Source organism: Oryx dammah, unplaced genomic scaffold, assembly GCF_014754425.2.
Source record: "Oryx dammah isolate SB20612 unplaced genomic scaffold, SCBI_Odam_1.1 HiC_scaffold_28, whole genome shotgun sequence".
Lineage (NCBI taxonomy): Eukaryota > Metazoa > Chordata > Mammalia > Artiodactyla > Bovidae > Oryx > Oryx dammah.
In genome coordinates, this window is record NW_024070212.1 from 99642959 (window position 1) to 99661867 (window position 18909).

The 18909-nt window shown below is 54.0% G+C and overlaps 1 protein-coding gene across 14 annotated transcripts in view; it reads left to right on the plus strand.

Annotated features, from left to right (window-relative positions):
• ERI3 (ERI1 exoribonuclease family member 3) overlaps positions 1-18540 on the plus strand; it is a 132492-nt gene extending 113952 nt beyond the window's left edge. For all 14 annotated transcript variants that reach the window (XM_040231379.1, XM_040231376.1, XM_040231372.1 and 11 more), the window contains one exon: positions 18015-18540. In XM_040231379.1, the coding sequence (XP_040087313.1) occupies positions 18015-18097 (83 nt within the window). In that variant the 3' untranslated portion in view covers positions 18098-18540. The remainder of the gene's footprint in view (positions 1-18014) is intronic.
• The last annotated feature ends 369 nt before the right edge of the window (positions 18541-18909 follow it).

The following is an 18909-nucleotide window of genomic DNA, read 5'->3' on the forward strand; positions in this document are numbered from 1 at the left end:
AGTGTGTGCGAGGGCGTGCGCTGCCCACCAAGCACTGGGCGGTGATGGAGTGATTGACAGGGCAGATAAGGGGCTGCATTGGATTCCTTTGGGCTGGGGGATTAGGAGCAGCCACAGATGGGAGATAACCGGACTTCATTTCAGTTTATTTTTCTCCTTATCCCTCTCCCCACCGTCACTCCCCGAAAAACACAATCTCTGTAGTTTGCGTTTCCATCAATATTTGCAAGTCATTACCACTGGTTTAAGGTGAGAGACAATGTCAAGGCCCAGACCAGTCCAGCCCTTCCCCCAGTCCCGTACAGGTCTGGTACCTTGAGAATGAATACCCAGAGTGACCCAGAGAGCCTGCATTCCCGTGATGGCCCTAGCACCCCCTCCTCCCAAGCCCACAGTACTCAAGGGACGATCTCTATCTCATGGGCCATCCCTACTAACTTGCCTCATCTGACCTCGGTGCCACCTGACAGTCCTTAGGCTGAGCCCCTGCCCCTCCCACCTGACACTGCTGGGTGACATCCCTGTCCCCAAATTGTGGCTCCAGCATCGGAGCTCCTGCCCCTGGTGTCAGCTGGGTCCCCTGGGAGCTGCTCTTTTTTTTTTTTCTACAGGGCTCTGAACCCTTCCTCACAGCTTTTTCTGTCCCTGACATTTTTGACCCAGCTGGGCAAAGTGAGGCCTGTGGAGAAGGGAATTTGTTTGTCCTGGTCCGAATCCACCGCCCTTCCACTGTATCCTTCCATAAGATATGCTGGGGCCAGGTGTAGTAGAGAGGACTCTACACCTGTTACCTCAGTGAATCCTCAAGCCCTGTGAGATTGGGGCTGTCACCTATATCGTATTTAAGGAAGCTGAGGAAGGCTGTCACACACCCAAGGCAGCAGAGCAAGGAGGTGGGAGAGTTGGGGTTCAAACACATGTCTCTCTAGGGTCAGAGCTTACCACCCAGCTCCCCTGCCTCCCTGCCGTGCCACCAGCCCCAGACGCTCACACATCACCGTGCCTGGATCTGCTTAAGGGAACCATCCATGCACAGTAGGCCGACAAAGTCCTTCAGCTCCTGGCTTCTGAATGCAGACCGTGGCCCACAGCAGACCCCCTGCCAGGCTGAACCAGCCCCAAGGGGACAGGATTCAAACACAGCTCACCCTCAGGAGCTATGTGTCTGAGACAGTCGGGCTGTAACAAGAAGGACACACAGAGGACAGAATGCACACAGCGGCTGAGCCGGCCCAGGGACATGTCACAGCACGTGGCCTCTGGGCTCCCCGCCGCTCAGGCCAGCCAGCTGTGGCTGAGGGTACAGCTGTCCCAGGAGCCCCTCCAAAACTGGGTCCCTGCTGTACCCTCCCACCAGGCAGGGTTGGGAGCTGGGAGTGCTGGGGACATGTCCGGGGACACGTGTGCAAGGGGAGCTTGTCCTAATGAGGAGAACATGGCTGCTAGTTAGGCGAGGGGCGGGCGGGGAGCCGCAGAGCTGATTGAAGGCAGGGGCAGGGGTCAGACAATTAGGCCCAGATCCGGCCGTTTGATGTGAGTTCTGAGGCCTCAAAGCCTCCCTTCAGCCCGCTCCCTCCACTCCCTCCTCTCCCTCCTCTTTCCTTTCTTCTTCTGCCCAAAGGCAGGAAGGATGGAAACGCTTACTCTCACTGTTACTATTATTAAACTCTGCGGCAAGCCAACCAGACCCCAAGACTCTTGCCCACAGGGGGCACCCCAGGACCCCCAGGAGGCTCCTTGGGCCCCGGGGAGGTGGGGGTGGGGGAGGGTGTGCAAATCTGGCCAGAAGCCAAGGCCAGCTGGAGGACTGGGACGAGCTGAGCCGTAGGGCAGGGTCACCTGCTGCCTCTCTTGCTTCTGGCTGACTAAATAAGGTTGCCCAGTGGGGAATTTGGTCCTGGGGCCGGCTTAGACCGTCACCTCCTGCAGCCTCCTGGTTCTTTCCTGTACTGCCCTGGGGGCTTGGGGGTCAGGGCGTGGGTCATTCATCCTCATACTCCATCACAGAGATCATCATTTGTAGCCCCATGCCTTGCCCCAAAGATGAAGATGCACAGAGTCACGTGGCTCCACACTGCTGTCGCGCTCACACACCAAAGCAGGACCCCACCCTCATCTCATGGCCACAGGCACCATCACGAGGTCCCGTACACCCCCAGGGTCTTGCGCAAAAGCCCTGACTGTCCGTGGCAGCAGGGCCCTGGGAACTAAGCCCCTCCCCTGGGGTGGCTGGGAACAGTCTGACCTTTTGTCTGGGGTGGGTGGGTATCGGGCCTTTCCAGTCCCCCATCCTAGGTAATAAGCCTTGCGAGCTGGTACTGACCAGAGAGCGGGAGGAAGCCAGACTGGGGGGGTGGGGGAGAGGGTGGGTGGGAGCAGAGATAAATGTTAGCTCATTTCTTCCGTAATTAGTTACTCCCTCATCCCCGCGTTGTAATTGTGAACAAGCTGTAATGTTTAATTAGTCTGTAAATGAAACCCCAATTTCATAATGGCCTGGCTGACAGGGCTAAGTGAGCAGGGGGGTAGGCGAAGGGGAGGTAATAGGGAGGGCCTGTGGCGGGGGGTGGGGGTGCGGGCTCGCGGTCTCACCTCCTCTTCTCAGCCCCAGCCTGGTCTCTGGTTGGGGAGGCTCTGAGACTGATGGCATCCTGCCTTCCCGCCTGTAACCTCTCCTCAGGCCTTTCTTACCAGCAAGAGAGGGAATTTGGAAGGGTTCCTGACATCCTTCTCCCTCCCTCCCTTCCCTGCTATTCTCTGGGTGGCATACCACAGTCACAGCCCAACCCAGATGCCTCTGGTTGGAGAAACGGACAGTGGGGGGTGGGGGGGGTGGGAGGGAGGCAGACCCAGTCGGTCCAACCTTCCCCCTCCCCAAGTCATCCTACTAAGAGACCCTCGCTTGCTGGCCCCTGGACCTGATATGGCCCGAGACCTCGAGGAGCCAGTGATTGGCATAGATAGGCTCCGCCCCTCCGGTGCGGCGGCTAACGGGAATCAGCCTCCGCGCTAGGCTGACACCCCAGGCCAGACGCGGCTCTCGGTAGGTATCTCCGCAGACTGCGATGAACCAGAGCTGCCGCAGGGGGGAGCCCCCGGCCCCACCGCGGCCTCATGGGTTTTTCCTGTCTCCCCCACAACATCCTCATCGTCTGCACGCGCCCCCGCCCTGCCTGCTGCAGCCATAAATCTCAATTTACGAGGGCGGCTCTGGTGGGGGAGGGAGGCAGCGCTGCTAATGACGGCTCCTCAGCCGGATTTTTCATGTTGCACAGTCATAAATTTTTAAGGACAGCATGGGCAGCACGTTAGCGAGTTATCGAGGCTGCCTCCATGCTGGCTGCCTAGCTCCAAGAAGACGGGCTGAGCGGGGTAGAGCAGGCGTTTGGGTCAGGGTGAGGCTGGGTCAAGCAGGCAGGCTAGCCAGAGCCTTCTCACAGCGTGGCTAATGCTGCCAGAGCAGCCCCTAGTAAGGACAGACACATGGGGTGGGATCAGGCATACGGGCACCCAGGCCCTGGCGTTGGGAGCTGCTGATGGATGCCACTGCTCCATGACTTGACACGGTGATGTACGGAGAGCCTGGAGACATATGGATTTTCAAAGTGGCCACTTTGAATAGAATTACAAACCCCCAAGCATGTGCACTGTGAGGTCTTTGCCCTGGCAGAGCTACATTTGGTTCATAAACAAGGTCCCTTTTAGGATTGCTCTGAAGATTGGGGATCCCTGGAGTCACCAGGGGAGATTCCTGGGGGAAATCCCTCCACAGAAGGGGCAGATCTATGGACCTGCCAGGAGCCTGTAGCCATGCTGACCTCATTCTGATTACATCCACCATTTCGGGTTGTGTGGTCCTGGGTAAGTCATTCACCTTCCAGGGCCTCTGTTTCTTCCTCTTTAAAGTGGGATTGTTGATGGTGCCTACCTGTGAGGCTTACCATGAAAGTACTGTACCACCCTGCATATGAGTTAGCTCGTTTATCTATATAAATCTCTGGGAAACTTTTGAGGCAAGTGTCTGGGGAAAGATCTTTGTGGGAGATGGTGGGCATTCATTTTTGTGCAGTGATTCATTCAGAAGGTGTTTGCTGGGGTCTTCTGGGTGCCCAGTCTGGTGCTGAGTTTTCAGAGATGAGGCCACTTCCTTCCTGGGAGGTGATTTGAGCATGGTGGCTAAGGCCAGTCAGTGTCCCCAGCCCTGGCCTGCCACACCTAAGCTTCCGGGCATTCAGAGGCCCACACTGGCCTCCTCAGAGTCCTCCAGGCCAAATGCTCACCTGAATTTCCTGATCTGTGCAGCTGAAGGCTTACAGTCTTGACCACTTGTCCAGTGCCACAGGCACAAAGGGCAAGCAGTTCAGACACTGCTCGAATCAGCGGAGGTGGTGTGAGTGTGTGCTTGTGTCCAGGTGTTCGGGAGGACTCTGTGCTAATCTCCTGGGACAAATGCCGGTCACTTAGGGAGAGGAGCACACCCAGGCTGGGCCTCGTCGATGTAGGGCCCTTCTGAAGCCTCTCTCCTCATGCCCCTGTACCGCAGCACCCAGCACCCTTCCTCCTCCTCTGGAACCTGCCATGCCTTCATTTACCTCCGGGCTTTCCCACCTGGCTTTATTTTCCTTGGGAGCCCCCATTCCCACCCTTAGCCTAATTCAGTCCTGCACATCCTTCAGAGCACAGCTCAGTTTGCTGTTCAAGGAAGAGTCCTTGACTCCTGGCCTTGGTCAGGTCCCCTCCCCTGCACACTGGACCTTTGGAGCATGCCGTCATAGTCCTCACTAAGAAGCTGTTAAATGCCCCCTCCCCGCTCCACTGCACTAGATTGAAAGTTCCCTGAGGGCAGGAATTTCTGTCTTTCGTTCAGCTTGTGTCCCCGAAGCATAACATAGTGTCTGACTCCTGTGGGTAGATAGTGGATAAAATGTGTTGTTTTGAATTGAGTTAAGCTGTGCTGAGACAGCCCAGGCCCACCCCTGGGTGCCAGGGGAGGGGGGAGGGGGCTAGGGAAGTGCCTGGAGCTGAGGTGGTTCCCATTAGTCCTCATGATTAATTCACAGCCACACTGTGATGGAGTGGGCTTGTCCCCAGTCAGCGCCTCCGCTGGGGCCCACCTGTTAGCGACAAACAAACAAAGGGGATAAATAATGCATTGGGAGCTGAGCCAGGCAAGGCGGCAGTATTGAAATTAATAGGGATTAGCTGAGCAGCTTGAGGATGAAATATTTACCAGGTGGGACTGGGCTTAGGGAGGGCAGCCCCCGCTCCCAGAGTCCCCAGGCTTAGTCAGGCCCTTCTCCAGGGCATCACTGGCAGGGACTGTGGAGCCCAACACTGCTCCTTCTGCACCTAGATGTCTTGATTCAGGACGGGCTGGCCAGGTCAATGAGAGCTCAGGTCCCAATCTGTCTCTGGCACAGGAGATCTTGTGGAAATAAAGATACTCAGAACGAGTGGGGGTGGGGAAGGAGCCGAAGCTGCCAGCACGTGGGAACCTGGGGCAGGATTGGGGCTGGGGCCTGTCGGGGCTGCAGGCGGCAGGTATCAGGGCCAGAGTAGGCTCACGTGATCTTGTCCCCCCATCCTTCCCTCTTACTTTTCCTCCAGTCCTTCCTTTCCTCCACTTATTACATATTTACTGAGGGCTTCTGTGGAGATAACAGGAGTGCCCTCAAGGGATTTGTGGTCCAGCAGGGGGTGACATGGGGGAACAGTGGGTGCTGTGGGAACACACAGAAGGGGTTCCCAACGTCAACATGGGAGTGCAGGCAAGGACCTCAGGAAACCGCAGCAAACTTCTGTCCCTCAGAATGGCCTAGCAGTGGGGGAAGAGCTTCCCAGGCAGAAGGAAGAGCATGTGGAAAAGCCAAGAGGGAGAAGAGGCTGAATTCCACAGCCCAACAGGAGTGTGGGAAAGATGAGGCCCGAGAGGGACCCTGGGTAGATCCCCGGAACTGAGTGGAGGAGTTTGGACACTATCCTTAGAGCAGTGAGGCTTTGTTGAAAGTGGTGGTGGTGGTGGGTGTCTGTTTTTGAATTATGAACTCTTAAACTTTTTACTTGGAACTGGTTTTCTCTTTGCAGAAGCTTCTCTTACCCAGCTTTCCCTAGTGTTAGCCTCTTGCCCAGTTGCAGTGCAGCCATCAGCACCAGGCCGTTAGCGTTGGTCCCTTACTGCTTATTAAACAAAAGGCCTTATTTCAGTTTCACAACATTTCCACTGATGTCCTTTTTCCGTTCCAGGAGCATTAAAGGGGTTTAAGACAGGGAGTGAAATGACCAGATTTGTGGCTTAGAAGGACACCATGGAGGAGGAGGTGGAGAGGGGGCAGTAATGTCACCTGGTCGAGAGAGGTTGACTCCTGGACCAAGAGGATGGTAGTAGGTGTACAGGTTGAGAAACTATTAGAAGATAGGTGGTAAATAAAGCTTACGTTTGCTGAGGGAGAGTGCAGAGAGTCAAAAGGGAGGAAGGCCAATGACCGTGGTCAGGAGGAAAGGCCACGGGGCTGGAGGAGGGGAGGGGAGAAAGGGTGGTGCCACTGAAACCCAGAGAAGCATCTCAAGGCCGGAGTCAGCCCACTGAAGCTATATCAGAGAGAACAGGGGTTACTCACAATGTAAGACCCCCTGAAAAGCAGTCAGGGTAGACTCCAGAAGCCAGGTAGAGCTGGGGAGAGGGTGGCTTTGGAAGTAACCTCAGGACAATTCCTCTGCTGTATCAGGATGAAAGGCAAGGACTGGCCCAGGTGCAGGGGGCTGGCTTCTGTGTTTCCTGTGAAGTAGGAGACAAGATTGTGTGGGTGAGGCAGTCAGGGGTGATGCTGGGGGTAGGGGTTAGAGAGTTGTAGAAAGTAGAGAAAACGTGAGATTGTCACTAAGGAAAAAGAGCGCATGCACACAGAAAATGGGGTGGTGTTTATACACCCAGGTGAGGTCGCTGACTCTGATTTTATGAGTCACATGAGCCTGTAAGGTTACTATTTTCTCTAGTCACACTCAGCCCAGATGTAAGCTTAAAGAAGGCAGTTTGGTTTTTCCAGGCAAGGGTGATGGGAGGAAAAGGGAGCAAGAGAGTTGAAACTACTGGCAAGAAAGGACTGAGATGATGGACTGTGGAATCCAGGCTCCAAAGTGAGGTGTATCCGTTATGTTGCCTGGACCAAAACTACTTGGTATGTACCCAATAGCCATTGACCTTCTTCCTCATTAGAGCCCCTGGATAATTAGGGGTAACATGGCGTACCCAGTTAAATGCTACTTTAAGTTTCTCATACAACTAGATGTTTATATCTCTGAGTTCTGGCTAGTGAGATAAAAAGAAAAGTGTGTGGGCCTGAACATACTGAACACACCTATCCCTTTCAGGAGCAATACTGAAAGGGAAATGACTCAGTTGGAAAGTACATTAGTCTTGCTTTTTTCCTTCTTCCTCTTTCCTAAAATGTGGATGTGATGGTTGGAGCTTCAGCAGCCATTTTGGACCATGAGATAATCTAGAAATTGGAAGTGACATTGCTAAGAAGGGCAGGGTAGGAAGAAGAAACCATGAGTGAGTCTGTTGACTTTGTATTGCTGTGGGGCTTTGAAAAAGTCTACTTAAATTGCATGTCACATACATAAAAATCCTTTCTCAGTAAAGTTGTATTTTTTTCCCTCTGTTTTCTCCTGGGTTCCCATCTAAGCTTGACTTCTTTTAGCCTTTATGGTAACATTGCCTGTATCCTGAGATATAGCAGGAAAACATTTTGAGCAAATATTTTAAGAGAACATAACAGGGGTTACCAATTCCCTAGCCTCAAATAGTGCCCTTGCTGCCCTTTGCCTCCCCTGATTTATTTTCTCACTCTCTTTCCTGCCTGTACATTCTGTATCAGTTACTATGCTTTTGCCTACAAGAAAAAGAAAACCCAATTTAAATCTTAAACAATAAGAGGGTTTATTACGTCACAAGAGAGGTAAGGTTATCCTAGGGTTGGTTCATTTAGCATCTCAGCAGTGTCATCAAGGACATTCAGGGTTTTTTTGTTTTTCGTTTTTCTGTTCTTTTATCTTCAGCATGTTCTTCACAGACTAACTGCCCTCAAGGCTGGGAGATGGCTTCTTTGGTCCCAGACATGATGTACAGACATGAAAATGTCCAGCCAGAATATAAAGGACTATTTCCCCCTCATGCTTCTCTTCTTAAGAGTCAAGAAATTTTCCTGGAAGGTCTTTCAGCAAACTTACCATCATATCCCAGTAGCCAGAATGCTTGGCCGCTCCTAAACCCATGACTGGCAAGGGGTTAGGATCCCCACAAATGGCTCAGACCCTGGGGGTTCCCCCTGGGTCAGTGAAGCAGGAGCGGGCCCCACTAGCTCTGCAGAGAGGAGTGGCTGTTGGATGAGCAGTCAACAGTGCACAGAAAGACCAGAAGGGGAAAGAAAGTCTTCCCTGGTGCCTCAGATGGGAAAGAATCTGCAGGGCAGGAGACCCAGGTTCAATCCCTAAGTTGGGAAAACCCCTGTTTTGGGCTTCCCTGGTGGCTCAGACGGTAAAGCATCTGTCCTGCAATGCAAGAGACCTGGGTTCGATCCCTGGGTTGGGAAGATCCCATGGAGAAGGGAATGGCAACCCACTCCAGTACTCTTGCCTGGAAAATCCCATGGACGGAGGAGCCTGGTGGGATACAGTCCACGGGGTCGCTAAGAGTCGGACACAACTGAGCGCTTTCACTTCACTTTCACTAGGGATATATGAATTTAGTATTTCAAAGGAAGAACAGTGGAGGAGGTTAGCAAGGTGGAAGGTGTGATTGTGGAAATGGGTGAAAATAAGATATAACGGAGATGGTTGTTAGTGCCGACGGCAAACACTTAAGAGGCTGGCAGCAAGGTTCGCAAACGACAGGATGCAGAGGCTGTGACAGGCAGGGTTCCCGGGAGGGAGGTGGCCGTGGTCTGTGTTGATAGTGCATGCTCCCAGGACAGACCTCAGATAGGCTGCTGGCCCGTGGGTCTGGGGCCAGGTCACAGGTGCCTGGGGCATGCAGACAAGCAGCCTAACCTCTCTGTATCCTGGGTGTCCATTTTGGAAAGAATCTGCCCTCATTGGTCAGGCCATTCTGGAAAGAGGGGAAGCCCTATCACCTTCCCAGTGGAGCCACTCCAGGGCCCCCGGAAGACAGTTCCACAGGAGACCCCTAGGGTCAGGCTAAGGTGGGAGCTTGGTTGGCTGCCAGGCATGGCGGCTGTGCTCCGCAGTTCTTAGTGGCCACTTCTTCCCTGCTCCCCTCCCACACCAGATCCTCTTTACTTGGCCTTAGGTTATCAAGCACTTTTAGCCGTGGTGTCCAGAGCCAAGAGGAAGGGGAGGCTTCTTGGCCCCTCTAGCCCGGTGGGGTCTTGGCTGAGGATGAGTGGGGGGAGGCGGGCACCCGTTGTAATGGCCAGAGCAGCCGCCCTGTTACTACGGCGTATTTCACTTTTAATTCTGACATATAATGTAATGATCTTTTTTAAGGCCCGATGATATTATCTGCCTGACTAGATTATTGAGTCTTCATCATCTCCAGATAAATTTATGGCCAGGACGAGGCTCAGGATTTATCATCAGTCAATAGAGCTCGATACTCTAACAAGGCGTGTAATAAGATATACATATTTAATGATCCAAGGGGAGGAGCGCTAATGGGAGCCCAGAGTGACTGGTCCATGGGGCTGGGGCTCTGCCCTGGGGCTGCCGTAGCTGGAGGGGCATGGATGTGGTCTCTGCCCCATGGTCCCCAACTCAGGACTGCCTCAGTCTCCTCCTGTCAAGACCCTGAGGGACAGGCAGACAGGGAAAGGGTAAGGCAACAGGGATCGTGTCAAAGCTGGGCCCGGTGGGTGTGCACGCGCCCCAGTGGGAACTCCGCTCCCTGCTTCCAGGCCTTGGAGGGCTTTGGGGTGTCCTTAGACCTGTACGCCTGGGCCCCTGAGCGTTAGGGCGGGCCCACAAAGGGAGGGAGTGTCGGGGCTGCGTTCCCAGCCCGCGCTGATGGTGACGGATGGTTTTTCATTACAGCCTCTCAGGTCCTGCCCGCGCCCTGTGTGGAAATTCTATTTATTCCCTAATTTGTAAAAATTCCCTCTTTATCTGATCCCAATCAGGGCGGGGTAATTGGCTCTCTGGGGCAGCGGCTGGGGTCCTTGATGAAGAGCTATGTGGATGTACCCGGCCCGGCCCCCGCCCGGCCCGCCACCAGGGCCCACAATTAATAATGATTTGCAAATGGCAGACAAGCAATAACACAGAAAGATGTGGCGTCCGCGCTGCCTCTTCATTTCCTCCCCTTGCAGATATAAATGGCCACAGAACAAAAACCCAGCACTATAAATTCTGGAATTAGTTATTCACCGGGATAAATGGGGCCTGGAGCCACCCACCCCTCTCTCCCGCCACCCTTCTTGCCTCCTTTGCCCAGTCCGAGTCTGTCCCTAGGTGTGTTCCTGAGCCTGGCCCCTGACTCAGTCCCCCAGCTTGCTTCCTCCTAGACCCTGCTCTACCATGCCAGCTCCCCTTCCTGTGTGGCCTAGAATTGGGAGAGGACACTTGGGTCTGCAGCTTCCGCCTCTTTTCATTGACCTCTCTGGCTACCCGATCAGGCTCCTGTCCCCAGACTCCACTGGGGTTTGAATGGAGTTGACTTGTCCTGCCAGGCCTGGGAGTCTGGACCCAGGTGAGTCTTGAGTGCCTTTGGCATTTGGAACCTGTCCCGTCATCTGCCTGGCCAAGTCTGAGTCAGGCTCCTGGTGGCCACATGTCAGTGGCCTATAAGTGATTCTGTGCTTACTGGTCAGGCTGTCTCGGGCTGTTGGCACAGGCGTTTCAAGGCACTGTGCCCTCTCGGCCAGGCGCATCCTCTCCCCGCCCCCCAAGTGGCTTCGAGCTGGCGGGTAATGGGCGTGTAATGGCCTCATTTCCATGCCCGGCCTCCAGGAGCGGCGGTAAGTGTTTGATTGCCTTAATTTCCAAACACATCATTATCCCAGCTTTACCAGCGCTTAATAAACACTTTATGAGGATTTTTTTAAAAACATCTTCGGTCCGCATACTTCTCTGAAGTGATAAACTCTAATTAAGTCTAATATTTAAAAATATGGTAATGGTGAGTTGTTTGAATAAGTGGACTGCATTTCTGTAATTTCATTATTACGTAAAACACGCTAATTATTTGGAGCGCGCTTATTACGGAGAGAGAAATCGCCTGCTAATCAAGATGAAATTGCCTTTTCCCCTTATTGTGGAACCACCGTCATCCTTCACCATCAGCCCTGTGGCACCTCCAGGCACCTCGGTGGGGTGGAGGGGGGTTGCGCGGGGTGGGGGGCGGCTGGAAGAAGGGGTCACTTTGGAGCTGAGGCTAAGAGGGCCCTGTCTGGGGGGAGGGCAGGCAGCTGCAGCAGCCCTGCTGGTGGGGAGAAGGGAATCTGTGTCTGGGGTGGGGTGTTTCCGATGGGCCAAGGTCACCCTGCCTGCGGGTCCAGGGGACCGCGTGGGCTGTGTCTGGGACAAGGACTGGGAGTTGGGGGATAGCAGAGTATTTCTGTTGGAATAACAATATTATCATTGGATGCTATCGGAATAACACTACCAATACTACTACTAATAACTAACCCAGCCATTGTTTTAAGCACTTCACAAATAAAAACTCATTTCATCTTTTTAACAACCCTTTGAGGGAAGTAGTTGCTATAGTTATGAATTATTATTCCCATTTTAGAGAAGAATCTGAAACACAGGTTAAATAAAGTACAGTAATCTGCTTGTGTTCACACAGTTGTCCAGTGATGGAGTTTGGATTCGAACCCAGAATCTAGGGATGCACAGGGGCCCTCTGCTGGCTTAGTCCTGTATTCCCTGCCTTGGTCTCCTGTCTTCTGAGCTCCCATTTGCTGTTGTGCCCTGAACTGCGCCCAGCCATAGCTTGAGATGCTGCCCCCAGCACCGAGTAGCCGAATTAGCAATAAAAACATAGTATGCCAGTTAAATTAGGGTTTCAGATAAACAGTGAATAACTTCTTAGAGTAAGTATGTGCCACGTGGGGCTGGGAGCAAATTTGCTCTGGCAGTCCCTCTGATCCTTTGCGCTCAGGCATGCTGCGGCCAAGACATCTAGCAGAAGGAGGCAGAGACGGGCTGAGGTTCTAGAATGCTGACACGCGCCAGGTTCTTGCCGTCTTCCTTCCAGTGGTTCCTGCTCCTTGCACTGTTCTCTCCACCCATCTCGTGGGTCCCTGCTTGGCGTGCTCCAGCCCTGTTCCTCGCTGGCTCCTGGAGATCACTATACAGTGTGTTGCCATGCTGAGCGTTTTAGGCAGGGGACCTCAGTTGTGTCTGAGTCTTCCTTTAGGCCTCACTGCCTCACAGCCTCATAAGGTCAGCAGCTTGTTACCCTTCTGCTCTGGGTGTCCTCTCAGTATGATTTGCCTCTCTGGTCATTTCATGTTCATTCTCTTTGCTGGCTCTGACAGATCCACGTATGGAAATTGTATATATGAGCTGCTACTGCTAAGTCACTATAGTCGTGTCTGACTCTGTGCGACCCCATAGAGGGCAGCCCACCAGGCTCCCCCGTCCCTGGGATTCTCCAGGCAAGAACACTGGAGTGGGTTGCCATTTCCTTCTCCAGTGCAGGAAAGTGAAAAGTGAAAGTGAAGTCGCTCAGTCGTGCCTGACCCTCAGCGACCCCATGGACTGCAGCCTTCCAGGCTCCTCCGTCCATGGGATTTTCCAGGCAAGAGTACTGGAGTGGGGTGCCGTTGCCTTCTCCGTATATATGAGAGGGATCATTTCAAAAGTGTGGGGCAGGTGTGGACAGTTCAGTCAGTGGTGACAAGACAGCTGGCTATCCACTAGGGAAAAAGCAAGTTAGAGCTGCTTCTCACCACATACAAAAGTAAATTCCAGGCAGACTAAAAAGTCAAAGTTTTTATAAACAAAGTATTAGATGAAAATATATGATAGTTCTCTAATAACACTGGGATAGGGAAGGCCTGTTTAAGCAAGCTATAATGCCCAGAACCCATAAAAGAAATGCCTGATAAGTTTAGTTGCCCCATAGACATCTCAAGACTTAATACGTCTGAACCTGAGTTCATCACTGACCTAAACCTGTACTTTCTCCTGTTTGCCTTATTACAGTGACTGGTACTCACATCCTAGACTTGTGCCTCCTCCAGCCCTCCTAGTCCCCTCATCAAGTCTTGCTCATTCTATTTCCTGAAAATCTCTTGTCTCCACTTCTCCACATGACCATTCTCTCTCCACCTTCGTCTCCACCATCACTGGCCTGTTCTGGGCCAGCATTTCTGACCTGGACCAGAAATACATAGTACAGTCTGCTAGCTGATATCTCTGCCTTCTGGGTTAACCCCTCCAGTCCTCAAAGGATAATTCTGAAACTCAAATCGGAGCCCATCATGCTCCTCAAACATGTGTCTTTACCATCATTCCCAGAATAAAGAAATTAAAGCTCCTTAGTTTGGCATTTGGGGCTCTGCAGGCATTCCTCTGGCCAGCCAGTGCTGACCTCGCCACTCCCCTGTCTCTTCTTCACCTCCACCCACCATCTGCTCATCTTAAACTTGGGGGGACACCCCACATTTCCCATTGAAAGTGTGCCTGTGCTGTTCACTATGCTGAGAACACCTCGCCACCTTGCTGGCTAGCCGCTTCTGCATTTTTAACTTACTCCTCCCAGGACTCTTCTCCTGACCCTTGACTGAACGAAGTGCCCTTTTTGGTGCCTGCGTTTCGCACAGCGTTGTTCACACTGCGCCACCGCAGATGCGGTCTCTGAAGCTCCTCGAGGGCAGGGAGCTGCAGGGTCTGCAGGCCGTGGCCCAGCATGGGCCTGTGCACCTGGCACCCAGGAGGTGTCAGTGTATTTGCTGAATGAGTGAGTGTGTGGATACATGGCCCTCCAAGAGCTTCCTGGGGCCCCTTCCCTCCTGAGGGTGGCCCTGGCCAAGGCTCCACATCCTGTCCTCTTTCAGGTCCCAGACAAGGGCACCAGCTGGAGCCTGTCAGCCGCAGGGGGCTGCCCTGTGTGAATTCTCACAGGCTGTCCTGAGCAATCTGAGCCACCCTCCACTAGCAGCTACCTTGCCAAGCAGGTATTTGACTACCCTTGGGCCCAGCCAGCAAGCTCATCCTGTTAAGTGCTGACCCCACTCACCTTTGAGGAATGTATGCAACTAGCCCCTCCCCTCCATTACAGCCTTGGCAATATAAAAACATTAAGAATTAATTCCAACATTAAAAATCTTAATGCCCCCCAAAAGATGAGGGCAGTCTTGTCACAAGTTGATGATCCTGCAGCAACATAAAAACAGGTTGCCACTGTTGCTGCTAAGTCACTTCAGTTGTGTCCAACTCTGTGCGACCCCATAGACGGCAGCCCACCAGGCTACTCCGTCCCTGGGGATTCTCCAAGCAAGAACACTGGAGTGGGTTGCCATTTCCTTCTCCAATGCATGAAAGTGAAAAGTGAAAGTGAAGTTGCCCAGTCTTGTCCAACTCTTAGCGACCCCATGGACTGCAGCCCACTAGGCTCCTCTGTCCATGGGATTTGCCAGGCAAGAGTACTGGAGTGGGGTGCATTGCCTTCTCCAAATACAGGTTAGTCTTCTAGAATTTGGAGGTGTGGAAGACCTATTCTTAGAGGCCTCTGCTGTGGGCACAAGGCTCCCTGCTCTTGACCCCCCAGAACAGCCTCAGGCTATTCCCAGTCGCTCAGTGATGGGCCACAAGATGGGACTGCTGACCCAAGGCTTCGAGCCAAGGATTTTCGGGAGGCCATGTTGTTATCAGGCTCACCCAGAGCTCTATCTGAACTTACTATTAAAAGCCCAGATTTGTGTCTGTGCTGATCAGTGGAGTGCTGACTCTTAGGTCAGCTTCCAGGGGTGGAAGGCCAAAACTGCAGTAGTACTGACCGGCTGGATGAGCCCAGTCTGGGTCTCTCTTCATTATGATAGACCAGTTACAACAAGTTAGACTCCGGAATCCCCGGTGGACGAAGTTAGTAGTCAAGAGTTCGTGGCATGAGTGATAAGTGGTTTTACCAAGTGTGCTGGCCCCTATGTCACCTATACCACAGATTGTACACTACACACCTTTTCACCACTGGACCATCCTGAAAACTAGCATCCTTCCCTACCCATCAAGAAGAGGAGATATTCCAGACATAAAGCATGGGCAGACAGGTGGCAGTTTCACTCGCTCATTCCTGGCATAACACTCAGGTAGCACCTCTTATTGCCCCGGTAAACCTGAAGTTTGGGGAAACTTGCCAACGGGTGAAGTTAAGACTAGAAACAGGTCTGACTGACTCCAAAACCTACTTTGTCATTTTCAGAAAACAGTAAGTGGCCCCTTGAGGCTGGAATCTGGGGGTTGAGGCTAGAGAGTGGCAGAGGTGAGACCAGAGATAGCAGGGGTCCGGTTTTGCAGGGCTTTAACCTTGAAGTCGTAATGAGTGTGTGGGCTTAAGGGCAGGGAAGCCACTGAAGAGATTTAAGGAGAAAAGAACGTGATCAGATTTGTGTGAGAAAGATCACTTTGGCTGTGAGAATGGATTAAAGGGGAGAAAGAGAAGCCGCTGCTGTTGGAAGAGCAGGAGATGCTGGGCTCTGGACTGGGAGGAGGTGCCAGAGTGAAGGGAAGAAGAGGAGAGAGGACGCCGACAAAGCCTTCAGTTCATGCTTGGTTGGACTGGGGGAGAAGGCAGGATGCCAGGCTTGGGTCAGGTTTCTTCCGGGACGTTTCGGGGTGCCATTCACTGTGATGGAGAACATGGGAGAGTGAAGGAGCTGGGGGGAGTAAACTAGCTCACTGCTGGCCGTTTTGAGTTTGTGTGTGAAACTAGGAGATGTTCCCGAGGTATCTGGATCTGGAGCTCAGGAGGCAGTTTTCAGAAGTAGCTGGAGCTCGGGATGTGGATGGACCCCTCCAGGGTGTAGAGTGAGGAGAGGTCAGGGCTGAGAGTGGGGTGCATGGACCTTCACCCAGCCCCAGACCAGGCACAGGTGGGAGATCAGTGCTTGCCCACTGGATGGCTGGTGGCCTGGGGGGAGGGGCTGGGCACATTCACTTGAGCCAGGGGAGGCAGATTGAGCGATTTGTCCAGCAACGAGGGAGGAGCCAGATGAAGTCAATAGAAAACTAATTTTCTTTTCTGCTGGAAGAAATGAGGTGTGTGGCTGCTGGGTAATTGCAGATAACGAGGGGACTTATTCTTAATATGCAGTGGCCATGGTCCCCAGAGTGTCAGAGACAGGAAGGACTGGAGGTGCCCTGACAAGGCCAGACCTACCTGGGAAGAAAATCACCCTATCAACAGTACCATCACAGCTCCTGGACCCTGTCGTTAAGGCCCTTCTGTCCCGCTCCCACACCTGCCCCTCCTGCACAGCCCTGCCCCATTCCCCTTCCTGAGGCTGCCTGGCTCCTCCTGTCGCAGCCCCCTCCCTCCACCCTCTACCCCCGCAGACTAGGCGAGCACACTAAGGGAGACAAATGACGGGGCGGCAGCTGAGCAGGGCGCGTGTCCGGCCCATAAACCACAAGGATGGGTCACGTCTGGAGTTGCCATGGCTGCCCCTACCCACCCATCTGTCTTCGCACTGTTCTGCCTAAGACCAGCCTTCATGGCTTCCCAAATGCCTGGGTCACCTGTCTTTGCCCACATCCACCCCAGCTGGCTACATCCATCTCGAGCTCTGAGAAACAGGACCATGTGTGACTTGTCTGCCCTGTGCAGGGTCTGCAGAGCTGGGGTCCAGCTGATGGCATAAGGCTTGGCCTGACCGGACTTGCCCCATTCCCACGGTTGTCCTCGCTCTGGTCAGTCCCATTTCCTAGTCTAAGATCCTGGCAAGGAGAGGCTGGGAGCTTACTGGAAGGGGTTGGTCTTTGACAGATGCAGGGCCTCCTGACCTCACCTTGACCTTACCCCCCCCCACCTGATTATGACATCGATGTACAATACTTCTGCAGTCCTAGCATCGGTATTTTAAGGGCTGTGGCAGCTGAGGTCCCGGTTGTGGTATAGGAGCCACCTATGGGATGTGGGAGGCGGGTGGTGCCGGGAGTCCTGGTCCATGACCATGACACTGAGGCTGCAGGAGTACCTGCGCCTGTGGCTGCCCGTGTCTGGGGTCTGGGATGGCTTTCACCATGGAGTTTCTCATGGGAATCAATACTGAAGACACTGCTGCCAGGATCTGGCAGGCGCAGATGTCTTTAATCTGAGATACTGCCAGAGTTAGGGTCTGAAGCCTGCCTGGGAAGGAGAGTGAGCTTGGGCTGAGCTCCACGGGTGTGTCTGGGAGAAGGCTGCTGGCCAGGGCATGAGAGGACCACAGACCTGGCCCTTCTCTGCTGGCCTGGGCTGCACAGAACCAGGCACCCAGGCAGCTCCTGCTGGAGCGTGTGAGCCTGGGGCCCCGACTGGAAGTGCCAAGGCTTGTGCCTTGTCACCAGTGATTATGTCCTGGGCCACATCTCCCACACACACGCAAGTGCCGGCAAAGTCACCCTGGCCGTGGGCGTGATGAATGGCCGCACAGTAATGAAATGGAGACATCAAGGAGGGTGGCGGGAAGACGGAGTGTGGCGGACGGGCCGTCCCCACGCGGCGGCAACAAGAAGGATCGCCCAGCGGCCGGGGGCCGTCAAGGGAGAAATTACACATTTACTCTGCCTTTTTCTTACTGCGACGGCGCCCATACATCACCGCTGGGGCCGGGCGGGACACGCTGGCCAATTTCCAGCATGAATTATGGGACTGAGGCCCTGAGACCAGGCTTCCTGCCGACCCAACCTGAAGCTGGAGATGCTGCCACCTGGGGATAGGACCCCCCTGATTTAGAGCCTTTGGCTCCTGAATCCGATCCTGCTTCCCATGACACCCATTTAGGAGCACCTGTGGGCCCACAGGGGAAGGATCTGGGGCCCACCTAACTGTCTCCTCTCCCTCCTTTTAGATGACTGCAAGAACATTGCCAACATCATGAAGACACTCGCGTATCGAGGCTTCATCTTCAAGCAGACGTCAAAGCCGTTCTGACTGGCCGAGGATGGGATGGGGCAGGACAGGGTAGCTGCTTGGCCCAGCCCAGAACCTTTCTCTCCCTCACCAGAGGGGCAAAGGGAGAGTGGCACAGCTCTGCGTCCAGAGTGTCTCCCAGCCTGCCCTGTGGGCTTCTGCCCTGGGTAAGGCCTGGCTACTTGGCCCCTCTGGAACAGACACTTTGTGCCCCCCACCCCCACCTCTCAACCTCAGCCCAGGATCAGCCCCTCCCACTGTGGGCCTGGGCTGGGGGACCTCCTCCTCACCGCCTCCTCCCAACACACAGGCTTCTGCTGGGGCCACCAAGCCCCCCTGTGCCCCCTCCCATCTCTAGTGCATGGTGTGTGGTGCCCCAGGGCTCCAGGACAGGTCAGGCCCCACCTTGTGTCTGCCCCCGTCCCCGCTGTGAACGTGCCACTGAATAAAGTCGGGGAAATGAGGCCCTGGGTGTGTGCGTGTGCGGACCAGGTGGTGCCGGGCCTGATGGCGTCTGGACGTGTGGGAGACAGCACACACGCCAGGCTGCCCTGTGCTCAAGGCCACCAGTAAGCAGAGCTGGCATCAGCGGAGCACCTGAGACCCTCTGAATACGCACAGGGCTGTGGGGACTGCCTGAGCACGAGGCTGTGTGAGAAGCAGCTGGGATTCTGTGTGCAAACCAACCCAAGTGTAGAACGATAGGTGTTCCCGGATACAGGAGTTGGGGGAGCTGGTTGGTGGTTACAGGGCTGCCAAGGGCCTCAGTGCAGGCAAGCCCCAGGGCCACCCCTCCCGGCCATCCTCCCAGCCAGGGGCGTCAGAAGTGGTGA